The sequence below is a fragment of the Pseudorca crassidens genome, chromosome 14, assembly GCF_039906515.1.
Source record: "Pseudorca crassidens isolate mPseCra1 chromosome 14, mPseCra1.hap1, whole genome shotgun sequence".
Lineage (NCBI taxonomy): Eukaryota > Metazoa > Chordata > Mammalia > Artiodactyla > Delphinidae > Pseudorca > Pseudorca crassidens.
Genome location: NC_090309.1, coordinates 32,956,762 through 32,979,187, shown reverse-complemented (window position 1 = coordinate 32,979,187; position 22,426 = coordinate 32,956,762). Strand labels below are relative to the sequence as shown.

The 22,426-nt window shown below is 41.7% G+C and overlaps 1 protein-coding gene across 5 annotated transcripts in view; it reads left to right on the top strand.

Annotated features, from left to right (window-relative positions):
• ANTXR1 (ANTXR cell adhesion molecule 1) overlaps nt 1-22,426 on the top strand; it is a 245,461-nt gene that overhangs the window by 55,906 nt on the left and 167,129 nt on the right. For all 5 annotated transcript variants that reach the window (XR_010934482.1, XM_067704842.1, XM_067704845.1 and 2 more), the window contains exons 4-8: nt 2,051-2,132; nt 2,693-2,726; nt 3,986-4,065; nt 6,621-6,689; nt 8,101-8,181. Coding sequence is in view for 4 of the 5 variants with exons in the window: in XM_067704842.1 (XP_067560943.1) it covers nt 2,051-2,132; nt 2,693-2,726; nt 3,986-4,065; nt 6,621-6,689; nt 8,101-8,181 (346 nt within the window). In the remaining variant the exon portion in view is untranslated. The remainder of the gene's footprint in view (nt 1-2,050; nt 2,133-2,692; nt 2,727-3,985; nt 4,066-6,620; nt 6,690-8,100; nt 8,182-22,426) is intronic.

Sequence of the window (22,426 nt, the reverse complement as noted above, 5' to 3'; positions counted from 1 at the left end):
CAGTCTAATATAATGACTGAGAGTAGGGCATCTGGGTTGAAATCCCACCTCTGCCACCTAGTAGTGGAGGGGCTTTGGGCAACTTTCTTAGCCTCTCTCTCTATGACTCAGCTGAGTCACAGAGTCCCTATCTGTGAACTAGAGATAATATTAGTATCTACCTCAAAGAGCTATCATAAGGCATAAGTGAATTAATTACATGTATTTTTCAAACAGAGCTTGACACGGTATAAGTACTCAGGTAGTGTTAAAACATTGCCACTGCTGTTCATTAATTCAAGTTTTACTGAAAACTGCCCACTGTCTTAGGCTGCTTGGCAAAGTAGAAAGCCGGGCAGATTTTTTTTGAATCAGGTAGATTCGACCTCAAGCCTCTGCCCTCCTACTTAACTAACCTCTCTGAACCCAAGTTTTCTTATCTATAATATGAGGGCAATAATACCTACCTTGAGTGGTTATTGTGAGGATAAAATCAGAAATCTTTGTGCAGGGTCTTGTATATAATGGATACTCAGTGAACATGAGGTTCTTTCCCTGCTCAAAAGAAGTTTCCCCACTTAATTTATTTTTTTTAATTTTGTAATAGATCTTTATTGGAGTATAATTGCTTCACAATACTGCTTAGTTTCTGTTGTACAACAAAGGGAACCAGCCACATGCGTACACAATACGCATATCCCCTCCTTCTTGAACCTCCCTTCCACCCTCCCTATCCCACCTCGGTAAGTCATCGAAAAACACTGAGCTGATCTCCCTGTGCTATGCGGCTGCTTCCCACTAGCTAACTGTTTTACATTCGGTAGTGTATATATGTCGATGCTACTCTCACTTCGCCCAAGCTTCCCCCCCCCCCCCCGCCCGCCCGCTGTGTCTGGTCTTTGTTGTGGCATGCAGGATCTTCATTGAGGCATGAGGAATTCTCTCTAGTTGTGGCGTACAGGTTTTCTCTCTCTAGTTGTGGCACGTGGGCTCTCTAGTTGAGGTGCATGAGCTCAGTAGTTGTGGCACGAGAGATTAGTTGCCTTGAGGCATGTGGGATCTTAGTTCCCTGACCAGGGATCGAACCTGCGTCCCCTGCATTGGAAGGCGGATTCTTTTACCACTGGACCACCAGGGAAGTCCCTAGGGTGTTGCACCTTTTATTGACTTTCTATTGCCATGCAATTTCACAACTCTGTAGGCCTAGAAGATAACATGTAGAAAATTGATAGTAGTCCCCACTTAATTTAAACTGTGCATCTCCACCCTCGGCCCCTAAAGAAACCCCAGAGTGAGGAGGGTAATTTCAAACGCTTTATGGGCTTATTCATGAATGAAGTTCATATTCTTTTTCAGAAACTACACTTTCTTGCCCTTTTCAGCACAGTATGAAGCTATTTAATTGACAGGAACATGAACGTGGACGTTTTACATCTCCCACTGCTATCAGACCCTTTCCCAATACCATAACCCACTTCCTCTTCCTGCCCCACTACCACCTTGAGCAATCAAAGTAAGAAAACATGGGCACCAGCCCACAGAAAACACTCTTGGTCGTCCTAGAAAGCATAGATTGCCTGGGTCTTTATTTTCAAAGCTGACTACATGGTTTTCTCTGGCACAGCTCTTCTGATGGCAGCTTGCTCCAGATGCCTGCCCTTCCTGCCTGCGGTCCTTGTGGTGGCCTTGCCCTGGGTTCTTAGTACCCACCTTTTTCTGGCTCACATGAGCCCTTTGCATCTTGATATAAAGTTGCCTAAGAAGACAAGTCTTAAGACTCGTTTCCAACGTAGAATGAAAACTTTGTCCTGTTCAGGGAATGGAAATTTTTCACCTGCACCTGGAGATTCCTGAAGTGTCCTTTCCCTCAATCCTTGAAAGCTCACTTATTCTACACTGTGGCCGACCCTAAATGGATAATTTACTAGAAAGACTTTCCTGCTATAGGGTTTTGGGGGACTGTTTGGGCAATATAGACTATCCACAAAGATAAGCAGACTAAAGCATGTGACTAGCAACGGCAAAATAAAAAATGCTCTAATAAGACTAACAGGGTGTCTTTGGATTTCAGGGAACAGATCCGTCAAGGCCTAGAAGAACTCCAGAAGGTTCTGCCAGGAGGAGACACTTACATGCATGAAGGATTTGAAAGGGTAATTTTAAAAGAGTTTTAAACTCCAAAAGAAGATTGTGATGTGGAAACATCAACACAGGGATGGCTGATGAGATGAGACACACATATTAAAGGAACTGAATAACACCCAATGGCAAGAGTGAAAACAATTTTCCATAAGTGTGTACACGATAACTCCATCCAAAAGAGCCAAATAAATGAAATTTCTTCCTCCTTCCCTGACACTGATGAAGGGTCTCTTAGCTAATGCTTGGCCAGAACTCATGAATCATGCCACACACAAGTCCTCTCTATTCCCAAGGTAACCTTTTCTATATATTTCTTCAGAGGTTGAGACAGAATTGCAATGACTTCAGGCTTCAGCAAAACAAGTCCCAGTCTATGAGAGGAAAGATATTGATCCAGGGTAACTTCAGAGGACATCATCCATTGATATTTGAGTGAAACCTGGGTGAATTACATAAAGAATCAAGACTGACCCAACACTGTGGATCCAACACCAGAGATCACTGCCCACTATGGCATTTGTAGTAGCAAACAGTGGCTATATGTCTAATGGCTCTTTCATATGTTTTTCAGGCCAGTGAGCAGATTTATTATGAAAACAGTCAAGGTAAGAGTATATTCCTAATTACCATTATGAATTTTTTAACTTTTTTCTGTGTTTCCTTCTGAAAAAGTGCCTCAGTAATTTCATGTTTGAAAAGACACAGGATATTGCCTCTAATCCTTAAACACAGACTTCATCACAGAGAAGGAATGTGTAGAAAGATGGCACGAATGAGGTCAAATTCTACTGTCCTGATGATTCCAAAAAAAAAAAAGTTATTTAAAAGTAATTAAGATCTCATTATGGGCTACAGTCTGTAATGCTCATGAACAGTTTTGCATGTTGAATTCATTAAGTTAATACATACTTGGAGGGGTTGGTAAAGTCTTAGATTTTTATGTCAAATTTAATTTTCTTGTCCTTCTCTGAGCTCCAAGCCTCTTCATTGCTGTGATGATTTTAGATTAAGATACCAGTTTGGCTTAAACTTTCCTTCATTTAAGTGGAAAAAAAGGAATAAAATGTACTTAATAGCATGCTTAGCACAGAGAAATAATATTTATTATTATTATAATTTTAGCTATTATTACTACCCTGTCTTTCATGGGTAGCATTTCTTTATCTGAAGCAAATCTCTTCAAAGACGTTCAGTATTAGAGTGGGGATTTTTCTCCCAGGCCTGTGGAGGTGTCCACATCCTCTTTCGCTCTAAACTGCAACAAATAGGTCAGACCCAATATCAACAGCAACGCTTGTTATTATAAAGACACCATCATCAATGTTACTGGAAGTTTCAAAATCACTGAAAGAATTCTAGTAGGTTTTGCCAACTGCAAAACTAATACTTCCAGTAATACTTCCAGTCAGCTTATAAATCATGATGACTGTTACTCTTTGCCAAACTCTTCAACAGATGTTGCATATGTGGTCAAGGACAGCATGTGAGAAGGACCCCTGAAAGGCTCAGGTGGTCGAGTTTGCCCTCGGGCCTTGGCGAGAGTCATGTGGACTGTTCCTAGGAAATAGTCATGTTTGATTCACTGTAGCTACTCCCAGCTATCAGTCCAGCAACCATTTCACCAGGTTTGGCCTTTTTTTTAAGATAAGACTTGGAAACCCAGAAACAAAACATATTCCCCCTTAGAGTCTGTCCCACATTCTTCTTCATGCCAGAGCTACTTCGAGTCCCCAAAGAAAAGTTGCTGATTCTCACAATACTGACCTTGGGTGGGGGAGCCGCGAAGAGACAGACTCCCAGGGCCGAGAGGGAGTTTCCCTTGGTGCAGCGGGATGAACTGAGTGGGTCTGTGTTGTTTGAGCAGGATACAGGACAGCCAGCGTCATCATCGCCCTGACTGATGGGGAGCTGCATGAGGACCTCTTCTTCTATTCGGAGAGGGAGGTAAGCGACGGCCCGGGCCTATGTCTGACATGGAAACGGCGCTTCTTCCTTCTGAAATGGGCTGCAGTCTTTCCACTCGGGCAAAATGTTAAGTGTTCTTTGTAAAGTCCCTGGATAAAATAGTGTCCCATATGTGAAAGATAATAACAATAACTCATTTTTAAAGTGAATCTTCATGTCTCACACCTGGTAGGTATTTTTCCCTTTTCCACAGATTTGCATATTACTCTGTGTTTTAAGGGACAAAATATATCTGCCATGCCTTTCTCGAAAGCAGTGTTGAAATACCATATATAACTTTTCAACAAATCCATTGGTACTATTTTTCCTTCATTTCTACTAAAACCAGGAGGGAAAAGAATTACTTGAAATATGCGAAAGCCAATTTTGTCAAAATGTATTAATCACTGAAATTCTTCCTCTAAGAACCAAAGCTGAACATTAATTGTAAATTAATGTAATTGTAAAAAAAGTAAATTGTAATCTCTCCTTCAGTATTTCTTTTTTCCTTCTCTTTATGCCCTTACAAAGCACTCCTTAAAGCAAGTGAAGGAATCTTCTCCAAATGAAGCTTTCAGTTTATAAAGAGATTCAGAAAAAGAGATTTATCTAAGAGTTGAAAAGTGATGTTTATATTTAGGAAATTCTTTTCTTTCAAATTTCACATTTGAGCTATATGTATATGTGGCCCCAGGAAACCAGTTCACCATAGGAATGTACTGAAGCCTCAATAGCGACAAAGGCTCATTCAGGCCAAGTTAGAAAGAAACACAATGAGGAAAAAGACAGGCAGTGACGGAGGGAGATGCCAGCCTCTGGAGGAGGAATCAATCAGAGAATTACACTTATCTCAAGGTCTTGACTACTATTTCATTTAAGTTCAGCTTCCTCCACAAGCAAGAAATTGATATGCATTCATTCGTTCAGTGCTAACTGAGAGCTTGGCCTGTACGGGCGCTTTGCTAGACACTAGAAACACACTGGTGAGTAAGACACAGTTGCTGCCTTTATGGGCTTTACTGTGTAATACTGTTCAGCTTTTTGAAGCCTCTGTTGGCAAAGGGCGTGAGGAAATTAAGTGGATAAATGCATTACTGACCCCCTACCCTAACTTGTACAAAATACACAAAGGGGAAACCCACAAGTAAATATGACAGAGGCTCCCTGAGCATCTAGGAAATAATATATTTCTATGCTCTACAGTTGAGACTGACTGTATAATGGGAATGCAAAATGGCTTATTTGGATGCTAAACAACCATCAACTAAAGTAAAAACCCTAATAAGGAAATAACTGAATATAAAATAAACGATAGGTGTCAGAGGTTTAAAGTAGAGGTTAGTAGAAAAGAATTCTAGGTATAGCACACACAAACTTGGAAAAATATTTGCAGTGCCAATGCCAATAGGACGAAGATGTCTGAAAAAGAAAGATAAAGCTCAGGATATATAAAGAAAATGAGCCTTTCCATTTTTGATGATTCTGTATACAGCCCAACTAGAGGAGAAAAGCCATAGAAGTCGTTGCAGAGAAGGCTGGGGCTAGACTGTACCTAAAAGTTTATTTTATCCTGAAAGCAGCAAGAAATATTTCTAACATGAAGGAAAAACGATGTATGTTTCTGCCCCTTCTACAATTCAGTGTTAGTCACAAGTGGGTTTGAGTACTAAGAGAGGGGAAAATGGGATGCGATTCAAATCAATATGCATATATTGAGCACCTACTGTATGTTTACTGTCAATGATTTATTAAGTTTCTACTGTATATACCAAGGATTTCCAATTTTTGTTTTCTCTTCTGAAACGAAGAACCTGGAAGAGCCTGTAATAAATCAGATATTAAAATCAAGCCAAAATCTGGATATTATTCATTAGGTTGCCCTCAATACTTACTTGTAGATAAAGTCGTGGGTTCACCCACTCAAATATGGACCTTAAATCCCATACCATTGACCCAGTGCCTTCTTTGGGAATAAAAAAGGCCATATTCATGAAGGTGCTGACATTGATGAGTATCTGCATTGTTCTACGCCTCATGTGAGGAGCTCTGCATTTATTTTCTCATTTAATGTCCAAAGTACTTTACAGAGAAAAGCCAAGTGTCAAACCCAGGTATGTTGGATTCCAAAGGTCACATCCTTTCCGATAGAGCACGCTGCCACTACAAAGGAAGAACGTATGTCAATAAAAATCCATCAGAGGAATAGAAAAGATAATCATTTCTCCAGAATATTTAATATGATGTATCTTAGCCTACAGTATCCTTTTCTTCCCCTCGTCATTCAAAGCTTCTCATCAAGACTCTACTTCTGTGGCTCTTCCTCAACATTTCCCATTAGACTAATCACTCCCCTCACATCCACCATATTGCATTAGAATGTGATGTTCACTGGAGAATTGGCTCTTTGGGGACAGGGATTGCCCTCTCCCTTGTGGTACCTGGCATATAGTAGGTGCTCAGTAAATACCTGATCACTGCAGTTAGGCTGGGTGATCCAAAAGGAGTACATTTGCCACTGCTTCTCTCTCTAAATGTCTTTTCTTTCATTGGCCCAGGCTAACAGATCCCGAGATCTTGGTGCGATCGTTTACTGTGTGGGTGTGAAGGATTTCAATGAAACACAGGTATGAGCATGGATTTCCTCAGGTATGGGAGCATACTCAGCTTGTGAATGATAGAAAACATGCAGTCGGTGCAGAGGGTGCATCAGCAGCATAAGTACCCATTAGATGGATGATTTTTCCAGAAATGCTAAGCAGGGAGGGAATTATTGGATGTGTGAGGGATGTGAACTTATTTGCTAATGTGCTTGAGGGTCTTCAATGCAGACCATCCAGGCAGCATCTTTTTTGGTTGACTTTCTTAGTACATGTTAAATTGCCAGGAGGTCAAAATAGATCGAAATTAACTTGGAAAACTTGTTGGTTTTTTTTTTTTTAATTTAATTTGATAAATCTGATTTTCTTATTTAAATGGCAAACATCCCTTTTTTCTCATTAAAGGTTCAATGCATTTCAATACGCCCCAAAATGGAAATAATTGGCCAGTGGGCAAAAAAAGTCTGTCCAAGTGTTCACAATAAGCAAATTGTAAAAATGTGTTAGCAACCTAAATAGACGTACTTCCATGTACTTCATAGTTTCTTTTTGTTCTAATAACATTGACAAAGTTCAGGATATGTTGTTAAATGAATAAAATAGGGTTACAAAACAGTATGGGAATAGTATGAGTGTACTTTTTAAATAAAATGTGTGTATTTGTATAGGAAAAGTTTGAAAAACCATATCAAATTAACAGTAATAGAAAGATGATGGATGGATGGATGGACAGATGAATTATTAATAACTTTTTTATTTGAACACTCCTGGTTTTTTGAAATTTCCCAATGATTGTGTATTACTTTTACAATCAGTAAAAATCCTGGCACTGACTGACTGTGGCAATCACAGCACTAGACAGAGTTTGGGAGTAGAAAATCTCTGCAGATCAGTTTCTCCTTTCTCCAGTCCTCGGCTCCACAAAGCAACCAAACCAATCGCAAGGGTCCTTTCCTCAATGAGAAGTTTCGGTGAAAGATAAGGGTCCCCATTCATTGGGCTCGCCCAACACCAAAGCTTGAATTTATTTTTAAAGTTGCTTTGAAAGGAAACTTGAGTCTGTTTGATTCGAATATAGTTGCCAACAGAAATGTGGTTGAATGGGAGAAAGAGAAGCCAATGGCCTGCCCCCAAATCCATAAATACATCAACCCAGGCCAAATGTTCATCTAGCTGGGCAATCTTACCGCTGGTCCCAAGGAGACAAGTATTAAAACAAATGTAAAAGCTGGAACCGACCCTCCGGACCCGCTCCAGAGTAAGTCCCCTGGAAATCTCATTATGACTGAGGGCTTCTCAGTGAGGTCCCTGAGCCCAGGCAAGCCCTCAAGTTCCTGTGGGTTTTAAAAGGAGATGGAGGCCCCTGGACCCAGTGGCTTTCCTCAGTTCTCCACGTGCAAGCCTGACACATCTCCTTGTGCGTTTGCTGTGTCCTCAGCTGGCCCGGATCGCAGACAGTAAGGACCACGTGTTTCCGGTAAATGATGGCTTCCAGGCCCTGCAAGGCATCATCCACTCAGTGAGTAGAGCACTTCCTCTGAGAATGGATACCCGGGCACTTTCTGCCCCCTGACCTGCTGTAGATACCCCAGTTCCATCTCACTAAGGCTGGTGTTCTTCTACATTTCTTTGTATATCTTTATATCTGTCGTGTTTCACGTCTCCATCCTGCCGTTCACACGTTTCTTTTCTCATTCTCCTGTGCCAATTCTTTACCCTACAATGGAAAATTAAAAATGGAAAGGAAACTTGCTCTGGCAGCGAGCCAGACTTCAGGCAGTTCTCATACTGGAAGGACTGCAGCTGATGCCGTGCACTTGACCGACCTCAGCTTTCCCAACCGTGACTGAACGCAAGCTGCTTTCTGAACATTACAGGCTCAGCCTAGATCGCTTGGCCGTCAGAGGCACTTTCGACCAGTGGTTTTCTATCTTGGCTGCCCATTGATGATTATCTGAACAGGATTTTTAAGATCTTCCCAGGTGATTTTAATGGAACCACTGCATTAGATCTATAATCCCCAAATAGGAAGGTTTCTTTTTTTTTATATTAAACTTTTATTCATTTCATGAATGGAACTTACCTGGAGTCACAACATAGATTCTTTTTTTTTTCTTTTTCTTTTTTTTGTGGCCCTTTGGTTTTTTGGTGTTTTTTTTTTAATAGTTGATTTACAATGTTGTGTTAGTTTCAGGTGTACAGCAAAGTGATTCAGTTACACACATACATGCACACACACACACACACATATATTCTTTTCCAGATTCTCAGATTCTTTTCCCTTGTAGATTATTATAAGGTATTGAGTATAGTTCCCTGTGCTATACAGTAGGTCCTTGTTGGTTATCTATTTTATGTATAGTAGTGTGTATCTGCTAATCCCAAACTCCTAATTTATACCTTCCCCTGCTATCCCCTTTGGTAACCAGAAGTTTGTTTTCTATGTCTGTGGGTCTATTTCTGTTTTGTAAATAAGCTCATTTATATCATTGTTTTAGATTCCACATATAAGTGATATCATATGATATTTGTCTTTGTCTGGCTTACTTCGCTTAGTATGACCATCTCTAGGTCCATCCATGTTGCTGCAGATGGCATTTTTTCATTCTTTTTCATGGCTGAGTGATATTTCACCCTCATTGTAAAATATGAGGGTTTCAACGTTCCCCAGAGTTTGCACCGTCACCAGCCCTCTTTTTCATCCCATCCTGGTTTTTTATCATCCCTTTCCTATCAGTGAACAGGACCTGGCTTCCTGGGCCTCTCTTTTCTACCATCCATCCCCAGGCTAGGCCCTTGGTCCAGCTGGAATATTGGAGGATGCGAGTCTTTGAAGCCTCAGCCAGAAGGCCTGTGTGTGTGCTGCTCCTATAATAAAGTCCAGGGTTGCTGAAGCCTCCATCTTTAGGTTTGGGGACCAGGCAGACAGACAGTGGTCTCTCCAGTTGGAGCTCACGAGGCTTCAGACTTGGGGTCCAGGATGCAGATTCAGTGCTCAGAGGATCACTGTCCTCTTAAGATGTCAGTGGGGTCTTAAGCCAGGTTTACCCATCAGGAGCTTGGGATCTGCCCAGCTCCCGCAGACTGACCTAGGAAACCTCCAACCTGGATGTGCCTCATGCTCCCTCCCCCTCCCTCCAAGGTTTGCTTAGAACCCCAGCAGAGTGGAAAGCAGAGTAAGAAGTAGGAACTTTGGAGCTGGTCAGCCCAGAGTTGAAAGGCTGACCCAACAGCTTACCATTTATAGATCCTTAGATGAGGTATTTCGCTTAGTTCCATATTTGTATAAGGGATTAATGAAAGACACATGTCGTAGACTTGTCTGAGGATTACAAGAGATAACACTAGTGAAAATACCTAATATTTTTCCGGGCACATAATCAGTCCTCAAGACATATGAATTATTTCCTCTTCCATGACCCTTCACCATCATATGAGAAACCTTGGTGTCAGCTTCCCTCCTCACCCTCTAAATTTTCTTGCATATGCATAAAAATCACCTGGGGAATCTTGTTTGCAATACCCATTCCCAGGCCCTATCCCCAGGAGCTTCTATCTCACAGTCAGTATGTGAGGGAGCCTATGAAACTGCATCTTTTAAATCTGCACGTTTTAATCAGTGCCCCAGGTGTTGTACTTCCACAATATTGATAGATGTGACCTTACGTTTTCAGAACTGTGAAAAATAATTCCACCCCAAGTTGGGAGATCCTATCCTAAATATGTCCACGTGACAGTCATCTTCTTTAAGATGTGTTTGCAAGGAACAGAAACACACTGAAACCATCTTAACCAGAAAGTGCAAATTATTGAAAGTGCCAATTATGGATCCTCAGGTGAGGGACCCCTACTGTAAATAAGTTCTGGGATCAGTGTGGCATACTTGACAGTATAAGTGACAAGAAATGTAATAACCAGGTGAAACAACACCCAAATAGTGATTTAGATAGACAGTTAACAGCAGGATTGGGGCCTGACCATGAATCCTGTGGCAGCTCAGAGGCGGACTGTTCTGGACCGGAGCCTTCATGAGAAACTGGGGTAGAGGATGGGTGATGGGTAGCACCAGAGAAGAGATGGCATGACCTCAGCCCAAAGACTGGAAAAGAGCAAGCGTATTTTTAAGACAATAATAATACCTATGTGTCTAGTGGGAGAGTTTGGATAAAGGAGTCAGGAGTAATGGGAAATAAGCTGAGACATTGGGTTAGAAGCAGATTGATGAGAGCCTTGAAGGAACTTTGACTCCAAATTAGTGTAATCACTGAAACATTTTGAACGTCTAACAAGTAATATTTAAGAAGAGAATCTGATGGCAGTGTCCCTATATAGAGAAAGGAGACTGGGGAGGCCCAGAGGCAGGAACCCAGGCATGAGGCTACTGCAGAAGTCCTTTCTTCAGATGGCTGGGTTCGAACAGGGACAGCTCTTACCTGTTCAAAGGTTCTTATGAGCCATGTGCCACATTATTTAACAGTTGGTTCCTACCCAAATAATTTGAGTATTTTTTAATCTGCATAAATTGTTGTTGTCCTTGAATATTTCAACCTTAGCAACTCACCCAAGCTCAACATGAACCCAGATGTTTGTAAAACTCTCCCTACCCCCAATGGAAATCACCCCAAAGATGTTTAAGAAATTTTAGTGAAATAGTCTTCCAAAAGGGGGAAAAAATAATTTGAGACTCCAAACGTTTAGCCGAATGATAGCATTCTTGTGAGCTTTTATCTGGGATTTATGCTAGCGGTTTCCATCCTTCCAATACTCGAAACCCATGTTTATCGCAGTTGTTAATTCATTTGCCTGGACAGGAAAACAGGGACAAGCACAGCACAACTCGTCTTTCTCAACTCAGACAGAAATAATTATGGCCTGAAAGTTGGTTAACTAATTTTAAGAAGTAGGTTCATTTCTCCTTCTGGATACTGAAAAGAAAGCTCTTGTTTCCTCCCCCCTCCCCGCCACCCCCGCCATCTAAAGCGTCTCTCCAGCTTTCTCCCATGGACGTTGCTTTGTGGCTGGTTATTTTCTCATAATAAAGTAGGACTGGGCTTAATTATCCAAAATAGGAGTGCAGAGCAGCGTTCAAGAGCTCAAATAGTTCATGAAGTTTTAGACCCATGGTGACCTTCCTTTATTATTGAGGTGTAGTTGATCTGCAATAGAAGTTTCAGCTGTACAGCATAATGATTCAATATTTTTATAGATTATACTCCATTTAAGGTTATACATTATTTGCTATATTTCCTGTGCTGTACAATATATCCTTGTAGCTTATTTATTTTATACATGGTAGTCGTACCTCTTACTAGTGACCTTATTTTTAAATCCCCAATCAAGATGCAGGGGCTAATATTTATTCATTCCTCTAAGACTCATTGAAAACGTTTTATGGTAGACTCTGACCATTTGGTTATAAGTAAGCAGGTAGACGCCCTATCCTGGTGGAGCTTATAGTCTGGTGGGAGGGACACATAAAAACAAGTCAATAAATAAATATGTATAATTATGTGACACATGGTATATAAGAAGTAACATATGACTGAGATTAAGAGTAAAGTTGGAAAAGACCTCAGGCCCCTGTGCAGAGATAAGCTGAAGGTGAAATAGAGTTGTTCATCGAAAGAGCATGGATACAACATTCTTGTCAGACCAGAACCCTAAGATGGTATATAACAGAATGAAAGAAGAGTAGGGCTTGGGTGGAAAATGACAGAAGATGAAGGAAGCTGCAAGCAACGGCTAAATCATGAGCAGCCTTGAAAACTCTGCTATTTTACTGTAAGGGCAGTGGGCAAACGTACCATATACAAAGCCTGACAATGGAACAATCATGCTTGCAGTCAAGACTCTCAGGGAATCTAGAGGTCATGGCGCTTTACCCAGCTTCCCTTTGGATAATGAATAAATAAACACTCAGGACAAGTATTCATGAGGCCTGTGAAGAAGAAGAAACATTACTATGATTTACTGAGCATCTTCTTTCTACCAGCTCCTCTGTTAAGCATTTCCACAACCACTCTCTGAAGAGGGCCTTATTATCCCCATTTTACAGGTGAGGAAACTGAGGTGCGGGCAGTTAGATAAACTGCCCCAAGTCTGCCCATTCTTAATGGTGGAGGAGGGAAGTCTGGGTCCAGAGAGCCTGCTGTTTCCACAATACTGGGCTGTGAATGTCTGAGGAAGTGGAAAATCACCATTGGATTATCAGAAGCTGATTATTCAAGGCATGGATACATCAAGTCCCCGGATTCTCTGCTTCCTCAATCTGATTCCTGTGTTTTGGTCTTTTTACTGTTCCTCAATCCTCTCTACTTTAAGGAGGAAGTACTTATGTTTCAGATTTGCATAACATGTTATTTTTCAAAGTGCCTTCACTTGTTTTCCATTTTAATCTCCCATCAGTGGGACATAGGAAAAAGGCAGAAAGAAATCAATGCCTGTAGATAACTTATTTGGGGGCCAAACATTGTTCCTTTTTCCCATTTAATATTATCCTAGTTAAAAATCACAACAGCCCTAGGAGGGAAATATTCCCATTTTACAGATGAAGAAACTGAGGCTCAGATACCCTGCACGAGAGCACACAGCTCTAATGGGGAGATCAGGGTTGGAACCCAGTTCCATGACTCCAGAGCCCAGGCTTTCTCCCACCTCTATTTCCTTAGGAAGGTAAAAATAAGAAAAGTCATCATTTAGTGAATTCTTAGGCGCTAGACCCTGTGAAAATCACTTTACATAGTCATCTCATCAAATTCTCACCACCACCATTTAATGTAGATATTATTACTCCTTCTAGAGAAGCACATACTCTAAGGACAGAGAGATGAGCTAACTTGTCCAAGACTACACAGCAGTGGGCGGTGATCCGGAATAGACTCAGCTCTGTCTCTAAGGTCCATGACAAGGTGACCGTAGTGCTCTAGTGAATGAGGTGGGTAGGCCAGGAAGCAGCTCCATTTCAGAGAAGGGGACCCTGAAGACCAAAAACGTGAAATGACTTGACACAGTTCACACAGTTATAGCAAAGGCAAGACCAGAAGCCAGGTGGGTTCTCTGATCTGAGTGTACCATGGGTGGTGGGCAGGAGAGCTCTTTGCCGCTTACTATTAGGTGGAGAGTGCCTCTGAAAAATCTGTTTCTGCTCAATGGATGAAATTCCATCATCATGAGAAGCTGGCGACTTGACACAGGCTGAAAGGAACGTCTTCCCTTCCACACTTGCTCAGGACTCTACCTCGGAGGACAGAATTCCTTCTTGCTTTTGCAGAACTTGGTTGATAAAATAAGACAAAATTTGGATGGTTGGAAGATTGGAGCCCTTTAAGCCAGTAAAACTGTAAAGGAAGAAACTATGCCTTTGCCTTTCCTTATTGTGGCTTCCTCGGGGAATTTCCATTGACCACAACTGGTGAATGTAGCGCCAGCCCTCAAGTGAAAATATGAAGCAAAGGTCCAGCGAGGCTCCTGGGTCTTTGTTTGCCTTTTCAAAAGTGCTGCAGGCAGTGAAATGGGAACCTACATGAAAGCTGGGTTTGGATAACCCTGAAATGGGTCTGCAGCTTTGAATCCCAACACTTGGCCTGGTTACCATGATGCCAACTCCTCCCAGCTGTCCCCACTTCTTGTGCAATGAAGGGCGGTACCTGGAACCAGGCACACTGTCTCTGAGAAGGAGAACCCAGTCACTGGCACCAAGCCATCTCCATCTAGGAGCATTTCCCTACAATAAATATTTAAGCCTGCGTAGGGCTTCCTATTAATGCGAGGGTGAGTCAGCGCCTAGAGCTTTCTACATGTCTGATCAACAATAAACAAGTATTGGGCAAACATGACCATATTTGCAAGGATTTCTTGCAAGTTTTGGCACAAACATCCTGTTATCAAGGAAGCTTTAAAATTACTGAAACTGAGGAATGAATCTATTCCATGGTGTATATATATTTATTTATTTATGAAAACCATGTCCTGTGCTGATTTCTCCCTTCCACTCATGGGAAGGTGAATCATGGGAAGGTGAAAGAAATGGAGCCCCTGATCCAGCCCTGGTGAAGCTTTGACAAAGGCAAAGCCCATCTTCCTTGCTTCCCTCCCATCTACTCTTCCAAGACCCCACGAGGAGCTGCTAAGGGTTTTCCTCAAATCAAAATCTGAATCACATTCCTATAGTCCTGGAAAGTACCTGAATTTACTGAAGCAACTCTCTTTCCAGGGCTAGCAGAGGGGAAGGCCCGTTTCAGCAACAGCCCTTCTCTTAATCAGCCTTATTTGTGGTTGGAAGAACCCATCCTTATTTGTGATCGGAAGAAACCACTCTCTCCTCCTTTGCCCCATCTGAATGCCTTCTCGAGTTCTGTCTCAACTTCAAGGCTACGCTCCTGTCCTCTCTTCTCTGAGGAGCCTGCCTTGGTCTCTCCTACACCTTGAACTCTCCCTGCCTTGAACTCCAGTGGCACTAATTGTTGGCATCACTTGTTTGGCACGTGCCTTTCCTCCTGGTCAGACGCTGAATTGTGCAGTCACAGAGACCGCCCCCTTTGTCGTATTCCCCGTGGTGTCCAGTGCATTTATATGCCGGGCTGTGCATATGTGTTCATTGTAAAGCAGGGCAGAGGACTGCAGAGTGTTCGGACCTGCACTGCACCACAAGTGGGCAGTTCTGTGGCTCCGTTTCTTGTAAAAGCCCGTTAGTCCTTCCCCCACCCTCTTTTCCAGGACCATATCTATAAAAGATGGCATTTTGTGCCCCATTCACATTAGCAGGCCTGGAAACATAAATAGAATCAATTGTTGTTTCTGTAGTGGGCAGAAAATCTTTTTAAAAAATCATTTGCCTCAGCAGTCTTTAATTAGACTCAGACTTTGCAGGCAGTCGGGCCAGGCATTACAACTAAGCTATTTTTTCTATTTGGCTTATGAAATAGTCCAAATGTAATTTAAAAAGTCCCATTGCTTGAATAGGCTACAAAGATTGCAGAGGGGCACGTTCAGTTAATCCTCAGGTCACCCCACACCCCTCCAGCTCCTTCTGCTATATCTAGGAATCTGTTAAGACTCATTGTAAACGCAAGAGCAGAATTTAGAACAAAACCCAGTGAAACGCTGCAGGGTTTAGCTCCCAAGGAGGGCCACTGACTTTGCCAGTATTCAGCAGATCAGCGAGCTTCTCTTACTAAATAAACCACGTCTCGGAATTCACAGTTATCTGAGCTTTCCTTCTGAAAACAGGAGAGGAAAGTGGTTTCACGGAATAAAAATGAATTTCCTCGGTTTCAGAACCTTGTTTGTCCTGTGCTTCTTCACACCAGACTCTCGTTGAGTGTGAAACTAACTGAGAGAAGAGTAGCATTTATTTAAGTGAGCTGGGTGCCCCCCTCCAGACAAAAATTCTTGTATGTTTTGAGGATGGGCTTTATTATCTAAAATTCAGTAACTTCTTAAGAATGTCTTTCTTGCATGTTGGAATATTTATTTGGTATAATGTATGACTGTAACATAAAATCATAGATGAATCCCAGAAAGATGTGTGTGTGTGATAGTAAATTTTTATTTTAAATTCAGATTCTGTAGAACTGGATATGAATCTAGGATAATGTCCGTAGTTAATAATAGATATGCCTATTGATTTTAAGTGCAGAGTGCATTTTATTTAGGAAAGGTGACTATCTTTTTTTTTTTTTCAAAATTTTATTAGAGACCAAATAGTTTCAGAATTCATGGGGGCAACATTGGCAGTCCTGAAGGCATGGGTGAGCCAGTTTTGGGTCCCGAGCTCCCTGGCCTTTTGTAAAAGCAATAGCCTGCAGGCTTACCCAATGTGCATTCTGCCATCAGCTATATTAGTGTACCTGGGACCCTGCGCCCCACCCCCCAAACATATACTTTTACATTTTTCCCAAATAAAGGGGTCAAGGCCTTTTACACAGCAGGCCCATCTAGACCTTAGACATGGGGACATGATACATCTACAACGTTATTGTTTAAAAAGATAAGCCATTTAAAAAGAGGGAGGTGTTGAAGTAGGCCTCCTGGGAAGGCAGTCCCCAAAGACTTGATAAGAAGAGGGAGATGTTACAAGATGCTGAACATAGCCTTGTATTCAAAAGACTATAAAAGATTAATTTAAAAGATTTAAAATTTAATTTGATTTAAAATTTAATTTTATTTAAAAGACCAGAAAAGATTATATTTACAGGGAAAAAGAAAGACTGATACATAATATACTAAAATGTCAGTTAATGAAGCCATGCAGAAAGTGTGCCATTTATTTATTCAATAAGTGTTTATTTAGTGCCTACTATGTGCTAGATTAGGCCTTGTGGGTACAGTGGTGGATAAAAACAAATCTCCTTGCCTTTATAGAGGTTATAGTCTGAGGAAGATAGACAATGACCAAACAATCAAAAAGATAAATATATAATTATAAACCACAGTGAGTCCTCTTAGCAATTTATACTAAAATGTGAATTAATACAGAAATATTTCATTGGTAGACTTAGGTCACAAAATCCATACTGGATTTGGAGGGTGACTGGGAGAGTGAGGTTAAGGAAAACTAGGTTTTCGTCTTAGAGAACTCGAAAGATGTAATTGGGCAATAGATAGTTAACCACCCGTGGGCCAGCCTACTTCAAGCTCCAGACATCTTTGAAGCAGAATGTACCCTTCACAACAAGTAAGACACTAAGAAACATGCTGTCTAGATATGTGGAAGGAAAAGGACCCTATACTATGAATGGATAAAGGAAACTGGTCTTGTATTAACACACAAAAAGTCTTCCAGCAGGAAGTGGCCAAGTAAATAAAGACCGATACTTTATTAGGGAAGGAGGCAGAGCAGTTAGGGGGGAAAATATTAGGTATGCTTATGGTAAGGGAGGGATTCATAACAACTCTATGCAAATATTCACAATCTTTAAGTATTCTTGAGAAATCTCTGCATAAAGTCTGAACTTTATGAAAAAGGACTTTAGATTTTTAGAATCTATATATAATATATATATATACAACCTGGACTGGTTCACAATGGATTTCACTTTTTCTTTTTAATAAATTTATTTATTGATTTTTGACTGCGTCGGGTCTTCGTTGCTGCGTGCAGGCTTTCTCTAGTTGCGGCGAGCTGGGGCTACTCTTCGTTGCTGTGCGCGGGCGTCTCATTGCGGTGGCTTCTCTTGTTGTGGAGCACGGGGTCTAGGTGCGCTGGCTTCAGTAGTTGTGGCACACGGGCTCAGTAGCTGTGGCGCACAGGCTCAGTAGTTGTGGCACACGGGCTTAGTTGTTCCGTGGCATGTGGGATCTTCCCGGACCAGGGCTTGAACCGGCGTCCCCTGCACTGGCAGGCGGATTCTTATCCACTGTGCCACCAGGGAAGTCCGATTTCACTTTAAGTCTATTAAGCAGCCCTTATTACTTGGCAAAGTTCTTTTACATCTGCTGCCTCTTTTACTCCCCCAACACTCTCATGAGGTGTGCAGGAGTGTCACTACCAGTAACAACCCATGTACTTACAATAGAGTTCTTTGCAGATTTCAAACGTGCTTACCCATATATCTTCTTTTTGAAATCTGCCCAAAAGGTAGCAGGAAAATATTATTAGCCATCTTTCAGGCATTTTCAGCAAATAGGACTTAGCAAGGGGCCAGTGATGGGTGATAGGATAGAAGCAGATATGAGCTAACCATCTTTGCCCGAGAGTAATAGCAGTAGTAGCAGTAATAACAGCGGTAACAGTCACAGCTACCATTGTTTGAGAACCGAATATGTGTCAGACATCCTACTAAGTGCTTTACTACTAAGGTTGTTCTGAGCACATTTCTGGTGCCTTGTTTTCATGAAGGGCACTTTTGGCTGATGGCCTAAGGTTGTTAAATACTATTTGTTGACCAATCCCATCTGTCTAGTTCTGTCTATAAAATAAAAACCTTGTCAGTTTTCCTTAATCTCACTCTTTTCCTCACTCTCTAATCCAATATGAATTTTACCACCTAAGTTCTATTGATTTTACAAACTAAATATCTCTGCATTCATGTCTATTACTCATTTTACCACCAGACAGCCCTTTGAGGTGTTTTTCTTGTTCTCATTTTACAGAAAAAGAAACTGAGATTCAGAAGTTTAATAACTTATCCAAATCCTCATGTCCAGTAAGTGATAGGGCTTGTATTTGGACATAAATCTATTTAAAGCCCAAATCTATTTTTTCTGTCTCCAGAGCCCAGGTTCTTAAGATTAAAACTACCATTATTTGAGAACTTCCAGGCCCTGTGCTATGGAGTCTGCCTATATTATCTCATTTAATCTTCCAACTGAACAACCTCATGCAGTCGGCGCTGTTCTTATCCCACTATTACAGATGAGGAAACAGAGACTCAGAGAGGTTATGGAACTTGCCCAAGGTCACAGTGCTCATGAGTGAGTTGACTCAAGCAATTCGACTCCAATTTAGTTTAATACTAAACTATTAGTATGTTAAACTGTTTCCCAGAATTGGGGTTCAGACTAGTTAAAGGACTTGTCAAGGACCACAGGTCAGGTAAGTACAGGACCAGGAGCAGGACCAGGACCCAACTCCTCACATTGGATCATGCTTGAGGCATGTGGTAGTCTTAGCCAGTCTCCATCAGAGGTCAGTTAGACTATCTCCTCTGACGTCGCCCCAACCCTGTGTGAATTCTTTCCACTCGGTCTAGTGATTTCCCTTCATCCATCTCCCAGTGCTGTGTCTCTACCTCCTCCATGGCTACCAGTGCCCAGGTCGGGGAGGGATCCTCTGCCTCCCCACCCCCATGCAGCCTCCAGTCCCTAGGCTGATCTGCTGTCTGCTGAGGTTCGGACAGACTGATTGCTGTACAGTCTGGGCTGCTAATAACCAAAGGAACCCCCCAAATCCACCCCATGCCATTGTGACTTCCTACCTTTTGAAACCAGACATTTCTAACTCATAGAAGCTACAGTCCCAGACAAGTCCTGCCCATGCCCCTCACTGATAAATTTTACTCCATTGGCTGCAATGCATCCCTTCCAGATGTTTTAAGTTAAGATTGGGAAAGCTGTGTTTTTACTGGATTGAATCACAGCCCTTGGCTGAAATTTTTTGGCCCTTTATACACTCCTTAGATTTATCAGCTAATTGCAGACACTTTGAGAGAATAATACAGCATGTGTTTATTATGACAAAACCTGTAAGTGTGTCTTTGTGGTCAGAGATTCACGGGTGTTTCCTTTACTCACCCCTGGCTAAGTGTTAGGGTTGGTTCAAAAATGTTGCTTCACGGGCTTCCCTGGTGGCTCAGTGGTTAAGAATCCGCCTGCCAGTGCAGGTGACATGGGTTCAAGCCCTGGCCCGGGAGGACCCCACATGCCGCGGAGCAACTGGGCCCATGCACCACAACTACTGAGCCTGTGCTCTGGAGCCCGCGAGCCACAACTACTGAAGCCCGCGCACCTAGAGCCCGTGCTCCGCAACAAGAGAAGCCACCGCAATGAGAAGCCCGTGCACCGCGACAAACAGTAACCCCCGCTCGCAACAGCGAAGAGTAGCCCCTGCTCACCGCAACTAGAGAAAACCCGTGCGCAGCAACAAAGACCCAACACAGCCAAAAATAAATAAATCAATAAAATAAATTTAAAAAATAAAAAGAGTGGTGACCTCCCCAAACAACAACACTACAAGGGCTGAGTCACTTTAAAAAAAAAAATGTTGCTTCAAAGTCAGGAACTTAACATGGGTGAAGATTTCATTTATGTGTTTTGATGGAGTTTGGGGAATGGAGACAGGATAGATGGGATAGCCCAATTTTCATTCTTGGACTGTTGAAATCTTTAGTTGTAGATGATAAAGTAATTTATAAAAGGAGACAGAGGAATTTTATTTAAAACATAAACAAAGCTTTGTGTTGTTCTAATGTCACTGTTTAATAAAGTTCTCCATATGGGTTAATTCTGGATCTCCCAATGTGGCCTATTAAGAGATTTATACCTGAAGACATGTTGAAGGGCGTGCCTGCCTCTCTGAGTTATGGCAACCAGTAGCTAAGGTGGCCCTTCAGCCAGGAGGAGCCCAATGGCAGCAAACTGGCGGGAGAGGGGAGTGGACTTCATCACAGCTCAGATAGGGCAGTTGTTATCTGGGGTATGAGTCACTGGCAAGGATCTGGATGAAGATTTTGGCAAGCCCCAGTCCTAGGTTGCTGCTGCATCTGAAGGACCAATTGACCACTGGAAAGGCAGGATGGAAAAGCCAGAAGCAAAACATGGATGTCCAGGATACATCCTTGGGGTCCCTGATCCCCAGTCAGAATGTCAGTGAAGGGCTCAGAGGTGATGGCAGATCCTTGGGGACCAGGGAGAACTGAGGCTGCACCTATGTTTGAGATGGACGGTGACTGGGTAAGCCAGAGGGAGAAGAAATAAGGCAAACACTGACAAAAAGGAACAAATTGCTTTGACTGTGGAATGAGGCAGAAGCTGAAAACAAATAGAGGAATCAAAATACGAAAATGCCTTTAAATTGTAAAAGAATCAGAAATAATGTCAGGAAAAAACTGTCAGCTGGAAATCTGGATTTTAGAATTGTCAAGAAAAAGAAATACAGGCTGCCCTCTGTATCCGTGGGTTCCACATCTGCAGATTCAACCAACTGGGGATCAAAAATAGTGGGGGAAAAAATCCAGAAAGTTCCAAAACGCAGAACTTGAATTTGCTTCGTGCTGGTAAATATTTACATTAGCATTTCCATTGTATTATGTATTATAAGCAGTCTGGAGATCATTTAAAGTATATGGAAGAATGCGTGTAGGTTATATGCAAATACTCCGCCATTTTATATAAGGGACTTGAGCATCCTCTGATTTTGCTGTCCGCGGGGGTCCTGGACCAATCCTCCTGAAGACAGGGAGGACTGTGCTGCTTCTTATTACTCTCAGGTATAGAGAATTACCTAAGACACATGGTTGTGAGGGAGCCTGTTTCAATGACTGCATTTGAATGTTCTGTCATCTGTACATCAGAGAACAATTTTCTCAAGCCTGTCGTTCACTTCCTTTCACAATGCTTCTCTATGAGGACGCCCAGATTTCTCTCTGGAATGGGTAAATATTATCTCTTCTGAGAAACTGGTTTGTTTTCATTCTTCAGATTGAGAATCTCATAAATATTGTCTGCCCTTCTCATTTGCTACTAGAAAGCTTAGAACTAAATTCATGAGCTGCTCCTAGCAAGGAAATAAGCTCTTAATAAAACATAATCAAAAAATGTATTTTTCTATGCTATTCTCACTCCTTACTTCATCTTCCCCTTATTTTCCCTTTAATCCATTTCCTCCCCCGTTGAATTTATTGTATTTTATTTGATTGTATCTTGTGGTGTGTGTGTCACTTAAGCTGGAACAAAGAAGCCTATATAAATCCATACATCCATACAAGTAAATGGGTGTTTCCCAATGCTAAAAGATGCTGTTTTCTTTTATGGACTTTACATTTTACTTCACTCTTAATTCCTTTAACAAATGCCCCTTTCATAAATAGAGAGAGAGTTTCCTTCAGGCCTCTGAACCATCTCCATTTCCAAATTAAGTAAAGCCCAAATAAAGATACTGCCTTTGCTCGGTAAATTAACTCAGTGTCCTATACTTGTTTAAAATGCTTGGTCGAAATTTTAGAATCATTATGCAATAAGAGACGGCATTCAGAAATGGTGGAGAAAAGCTTGAACCCTACCAGTCAGGTACCCTGCTTTTGCCAGAAGAAGCCTTCATTATTAAT